The 6,476-nt window shown below is 48.8% G+C and overlaps 1 protein-coding gene across 2 annotated transcripts; it reads left to right on the top strand.

Moving 5' to 3' along the window:
- The first annotated feature begins 865 nt into the window (after positions 1-865).
- Positions 866-5,459, top strand: LOC116783018 (GTP-binding protein 8-like). 2 transcript variants are annotated; one of them, XM_032680221.1, is made up of 7 exons: positions 866-1,186; positions 1,546-1,644; positions 2,122-2,252; positions 2,590-2,689; positions 3,109-3,227; positions 3,658-3,784; positions 4,352-5,459. In XM_032680221.1, exons 1-6 carry the CDS (start codon positions 893-895, stop codon positions 3,740-3,742), a joined length of 828 nt encoding a protein of 275 aa, XP_032536112.1. In that variant the 5' UTR covers positions 866-892; the 3' UTR covers positions 3,743-3,784; positions 4,352-5,459. The 2 variants fall into 2 exon arrangements, with proteins under 2 accessions (XP_032536112.1, XP_032536111.1); XM_032680220.1 differs by having other exon boundaries at positions 867-1,186; positions 4,349-5,459.
- Positions 5,460-6,476: the final 1,017 nt, after the last annotated feature.

Here is a 6,476-nt window from a genome sequence, read left to right as displayed (position 1 = left end):
AGAAAGGGACCTGGGAGTCCTGGTCAACAGCAAATTGAATATGAGTCAGCAGTGCCCTGGCAGCCAAGAGGGACAACCGTGTCCTTGGGGGCATCAGGCAAAGCATCACCAGACAGTCGAGGAAGGGGATTGTCCCCTTCTGCTCTGACCTGAGGCGGCCTCACCTTGAATATTGTGAGCAGTTTTGGGCACGACAATATAAGAATATAGAGCTGTTAGAGCGTGTCCAAAGGCGAGAAATGAAGATGGTGAAGCATACAGAGGGGAAGCCATACAAGGAGTAGCTGAGGTCACTTGGTCTGTTCAGCCTCTGAGGGGAGACCTCACTGTGGTCTTCAACATCCCCATGAGGGGAAGCGGAATGGTTTGCACTGATCATTTCTCTCTGGTAACCAGTGGCAGGATCCGTGGGAATGGCCTGAAGCTGTGTCAAGGGAAGTATAGGTAGGATATTGGAAAAAGGGTTTTCACCCAGAGGGTGTCTGGGCACTGGAACAGGCTCCCCAGGGAAGTGGTCACAGCACCAAGCCTGACAGAGCTGAAGAAGCGCTTGGACAATGCTCTCGGGCACATGGCGTGATTCTTGGGGCTGTGTCCTGTGCAGGGCCAGGAGCTGGACTCCACGGTTCTTGAGGGTCCCTTCCAACTCCGCATATCCTGTGATTCTGTAAATAGCCGGGCCTGGGAAGGGCCTGCCCCTCTCAAAGGGCGATATGGACAGCAGAACACTGCCGCCGCCGAGCCGGACCCTGACAGCACCGGGCCAGGCGGGGGCACCCGAGATACCGCGCCCGCCCCGCTCCGCCCCACTATCCCTCTGTCCCGCCCCGCTATCCCGTTGTCCCGCCCGCCGCCTTCCGGGCCTGCCCGGGTCCCGCCTGCAGGCGCCGGGATGCTGCTGTCGCGGGCGGGCGGTGTGGCGGGCCGGGTCCCGCCGCCGCTGGCCGCCCTGTCCCAGGTGCTGCGGCTGGAGCAGAGCCGCCGCACCGGGATCATGTTCCCGCTGCAGAAGCTGGAGCGGTACCTGGCGCCCGGCACCGACACGGCGTGGTTCCACATCTTCGAGCCCGGGCTGGGCGCCCTGCAGCGCGCCGAGGCGCTCTTCAGGTCCAGTCAGGGCCACCCCATCGACTACGTGAGCTCCGCCGTCCGCATGGACCACGCCCCGCCGCCCGCCCTGCCCGAGGTCAGGGCTGCGCTGCCCTCGCACCCCTTGGCTGTGGCCGGGCTGGGACAGCGGCTTCCCACCGCCCGGGCCGGGCCGAGCTGCTGGGGCAAAGGGGTGTTGGCGGTGGTTGTGTAGCTCTGGGGGCGGCAGTGTCAGAGCACTGCACAGTGCGTGCTGCACTTACTGCTGCTGTTTTAAAATAGTTCATTTGTTGTTGCTCTCCGTTGTGCAGCCCAGCAGCCCGGCGTGCCCGTGGCACAGGACACTGCTGTCCCCAGGCACTGGCACCAGGGGCTGGGAAATGACCAGGACTGTGGTACTGCCCCGGCACATTGAGGGCAGGTGTAGATGTGCCCTCTCTGCCTCTCCCTCTGCAGGTGTGCTTCATTGGCCGAAGCAATGTGGGGAAATCATCTTTAATCCGGGCCTTGTTTTCACTGTCTCCAGAAGTGGAGGTCAGAGTGTCAAAAACTCCGGTGAGTGACTTTTTTAACTTTTGTCCGTCTTTGTCAGAAACTGGTGTCAGAAGGGTGGCAGGGGACAAGCTCCTGAGTAACCTGAAACAGCAGGAGAACGTGCCAGCTGTGGTGGCCACCAGCTCATGGATGGCAACGGCCTTGCTCAAGCACAGGAAGAGGCAGAAAGAGCCGAGTTTAGCTCTTCAGCCAGGCCTGGCACGTGTGCCAGACAGAGGAGTTGCACAGCTGAGCAGATGTGCTGTTAAGTCCTTTTAGAAGAAGCTGAGACACCCGTGAAGGCATTTTTAGTCTGTTTTATGGACAGAGCCATGTAGGATTGCTACAGCGGTAGGAGACTGGGCAGCTTAAAGCAACAGTAGCATTCGGGGGGGGCAGGGGCATAGAGATGTTTTGTGGGGCATCTCCTAGTACACTGCTTAAAGCAGCTTTTTAAAACCACTGCCTTCCCTGATCTTGCCTAAATCCACTTCTCAGGGCCACACCAAGAAGATGAATTTCTTCAAAGTAGGGAAGTACTTTACTCTGGTGGATATGCCAGGATACGGCTACCGCGCCCCGCAAGACTTTGTGGAGATGGTGGAGGCCTACCTGCAGGAACGGCGCAAGTAAGGGACTTTCACAGCGGTGAATGCCGGACACCTACATACAGTGTCATGTAATTAGGTGAAAAAATGAAGAGGGGTAGGTGCTTCCAGTGGTAGTGTCGGTTAGTTCTGATATCATTTCCCCAGGAGCTTCTGCAGTGTCATTCATTCATGCTCAGATCAAAACAACAGAAAAGACTGAGGTGCTGCTCCATGCTGACCTTCATCTTCCATGCGTGGCTTTTCTTGACTCTTCCTATCCCCAGATCTCATGTTTTTATTTCTCCTTATGATTTTGGAAGTAGCAGAGCAGGCATGAAATAATGGTGGCAATTACTGTTGCTTGTCTTTCTGGCAGCTTGAAGAGGACTTTTCTGTTAGTTGATGGTGTAGTTGGACTCCAGAAAACAGATCATATTGCAGTAGAGATGCTGGAAGAGTTTGGAATTCCTTATGTGGTAGGTAATGCTGCTTTCTTGGGTTGGTTATAAGGTACGGGTAATCTGTAAAGGTGTGTACCCTGTACTTGAGTTTATGCAGGTTGTTCTATCCATGCAGTAAGCCAACCCCCTTTATTGTTAATAAAATATGCCTAAAATGTGCTGAGTAAGGCAAGTGGGATTTAAGGGGTTTTTTGCTTTGTTTATTAAATGGATACTTTTTTTTCAGTGCTCAGCTTGAGGGGCTTGAAAATGCCTGCTCCTTATGCAGGCTATAGAAGTGTTTTGGTGAAGTGTGTTCAATTTTTCCCCCTAGATATGACCCAGAGCTTTCAGTCTGCCTTGCAAGATGGTCCAGGACTCTTACAGATGTTCCAGGCTAGCAGCAAAATAATCTTATTTTCCTCTTTTAATCCTCCCTTTCTGGATCCATGCAGATGGTGTTAACCAAAATTGACCGAGCTGCCCGGGGACTGTTGTTAAAGAATGTACTGGGGATCCAGGAGTTTGTAAAGGAGAACACTCAGGGATGCTTTCCTCAACTGTTCCTGGTCAGGTAAAGTTCTGCTGTGCTGCTGCCATTTCCTTTTGGGTGATAAATTCAGTAGGGCAAGCTGAGCTGAAATGAGTTTGTCCACTTTAGAGGCAGCCCGTCTCTATGCACCAAGGATGGAGGGTGGGGAAATGTCCCTTTTCTTCTTCCCTCTCCTCTGCAGAGTCATTTTCAAGGTTGCTTCTTCCTTTGGCCTTTCTTGGAGGTGGGCAGCAGTCCTGGTGCTGGATGTTAGCAGGCTTTGCCATTCTATTTGGAGTTCTGGTAACAGTAGCAGCTGTAATTGTTGCATTAGGGAGCCGAACTTGAGGCTCATACCAAGGTGTACTGCACTGTGGGAGATGTAACTGAACACAGCCAGTGGCTCTTTGCTCGTATTACTCCAAGACACAGCATTATCTGGCACTAAACATCCACACCTCTGTTTCCACAGTTCTGTGGAGTTTTCAGGAGTTCACTTGCTAAGGTGTTTTGTAGCCCACGTTACTGGAAACCTACCTGCTGTAGAGACCAGCTGAAAAGACTGACTCCTGATCTGCTCAGCTCATCTGGAACAAAAGGTCTGTGGTTTTTTGTTGTAAATAACACAAGGTACTAGAAATTATTTAGGATAAATTCATATATGTAAAACTAAGCTTTTCGCTTATTAAGTTCATCAGTTCAAGAAGTTTGCAGTATGAGTGAATCCAGGTTATTATAAAACTGTTTTATGAAACCTACATGATTGTGCAGAGAACCTCCAAAGAGAAGTTTTAATACAGCATTTCCTCTCCTTCCACGGAAATGTTCAAAAAGATACCACTGCATGCCTAAATTCTGCTATATTTAGGATATTAGAGATAGTCTAGTAATATCTTTAATAAAGAGGCATTTAGTTTAGAATAGAAAAACTATAGCCCTAACATTAAGCAAACTGTACTTGTCCAGTTGAACTGAATGATACACAGAAGTTTACTTTTCTCTGTTAGGGTTAGAGTTAGGATAGCGGGAGCGAAAAGCTACCACTTGTACAACCTTCCTGCTTTAAGGCCATCTAGAGTGGAAATAGCCAACATATTGTGTGTGAAGGTGTGTTTGACTTTCTGTGTGTTTTACTTTTGTAACTTTTTGTGTTCTGCATTCAGTAGGTGCAGTGAGATCGCATGCCTTGCTTGCATACATCGAGTTGTCCCTGTTCCAGATGAGTGAAGGAAAGGACACATCTTCAATGGGATCTACTCTTTGATCACTGTTGGCTTGAAACAGTGAAATGAAAGACTGGCCATCTGGAGGAACTCTCTTTTTCTGCACATTATCATCAGTCAGTGCTGCATTTCTGTTCTCGATCCAGCATGAAGTTCTGCATCTGCACTTGGATGAATTGCCAGATCTGAGACCTGTTGTCCATTATCTGTGTCTGTTCTGCCCTGGCAGCTGAAGCACAGTACTGATGTGTCCCATACTCTTTAGGGGTACTGTAGCAGCTCAGAGAACTGTGTCCCACACCAGCTGTGTCTGACTAAGAGCACCTGAAACTGTGAAGTTTACGAGGTACAGAGTCAGACAGAAGGAGAGCTGTCAATAGCAGCAGTCATGCAGGAGAACTTAGACCAAAGCTATTAAGTGCCTGTGTCAAACTCTGGCACTCGGACTTTGTCATGTCTTAACGTGGCCAAATATGGGTGTGCAGTTCTCCAGGTTACTTACATTAAGTGTTTAAACCTCATGAAAGGGCAGTTTTTTCTAAACCACTCTGAGGGTGAGAAGGTGACATTTATAGCCCTTTCATTATGCAACTTCTTGTAACTCTCAGACTAGACATGAGGTGTGAGGCTTGTTTTCAGCACTCATGTAAGAAGTGGGGAATGTGATAAATGCAGTAGAAAGACATGGCTCTCTAGCTTCTGCATTTGAACAGTAATTAAACCTGTAAGTCTCTTAATGTTTTACCTCTAATCCCAAAATGCTACAGGGCAAACCAGCCCGGGGGATGCATGATCCTAGGGGAAGTGCAGTAGTATCTAGACAGATGGAACAGGTGAAAGTGAACACTTCAGGAAGAATTCTTAGTATTTTAAAACCAGGATTTTTGAAAAGCATTGGTCTTGTCATGGCTGTCATGTCATTCTGAGCATTTTGCTCGGCCATTTGCAGGCAAGAACAACACAGTTGGATTCTTGAGTGCAACAGTGCCCCTGTGACAAGTGACAAGTAAGACAGCAAATAAAAGCAAGTCCTCTCCTTTACTTAAACAGTGAAACTTATGTTTAAGTGTCTTCACAGGAACTTGCTTTGGGTAAACAGGTGTCTGACACACTACTGGACTTTGTATGCCAAGTTCTTAAGGAACATGCTGTATGAGGAGTTGCACTTTCTCAGACCAAGGACACAAATGCTCTCCCTTTCCCCCTTGATGAGTGGTGGGTGGGCCTGGCAGCTTACTGAAGCAGTAGAGCTCATTTCGGTTTTAAATTCAGATGTCTTGGGTTGTTTGCAGTGCATAGGCTTCTCTGCAGGCACCCAGCATTACCTTGTAAACTTTTGCCTCTTCTGCACCTGTTATTCGCAGAATGATCTTGAGTACTAGCTTCTGTGGAAAAGGATTCCACCCTGTGCATCTTCCTTGGTCTTTCAGCAGTAATTTCTCCTTTTTCTTTCTCTACTGTCTGTGTCTGATCTAGTCTGTCACCTTAACACTGGCACTACAAAGGCAGTATTTTTCAACAATGTCCAAAATTAGAACATTACAGTCTGGACAGTTGCACTACTCAATCATTAACAAACTAGTGGAATAATTGGGCTCAGAACATTGAAGTCAGTGGGTCATACTCCAGTTGCGCAGCAGTTACAAATGGAACGCTGCAATGATCTATTCTGGAATTTGTCCAGGTGAACATCTTTACAAGTAATCTGGAGCAGATGCATTGTTATCAAACAGTGCATGGCACCAAACTGGGGGGAACAGTTGATACGCTCAAGGGCAGGGCTGCCATTTAGAGGGACTTGGGAGAGCTGGAGGAAAGGGCTGACAGCAAACTTATGAAGTTGAACAGGACTGGAGCACCTCCCCTACCAAGACAAGCTGAGGAAGTTGGGGCTGTTCAGCCTGGAGGAGAATGTGAGAGCCCCCCTAAAGGAAAGCCTATAGGAAAGCCAGAGAGGGACTCTCTGTCAGGAACTGTAGTGACAGGATGAGGAGTAATGGGTACAAATTGAAAGAGAAGAAACTTAGGATAGATGTTAGGAAGAAATTCTTTATTGTGAGAGTGGTGA

This window comes from Chiroxiphia lanceolata, chromosome 2 (assembly GCF_009829145.1).
Source record: "Chiroxiphia lanceolata isolate bChiLan1 chromosome 2, bChiLan1.pri, whole genome shotgun sequence".
In the NCBI taxonomy this organism is placed as follows: domain Eukaryota; kingdom Metazoa; phylum Chordata; class Aves; order Passeriformes; family Pipridae; genus Chiroxiphia; species Chiroxiphia lanceolata.
Note: the sequence above shows the minus strand (reverse complement) of the source record. Positions and strands in the feature narration are given on the sequence as shown.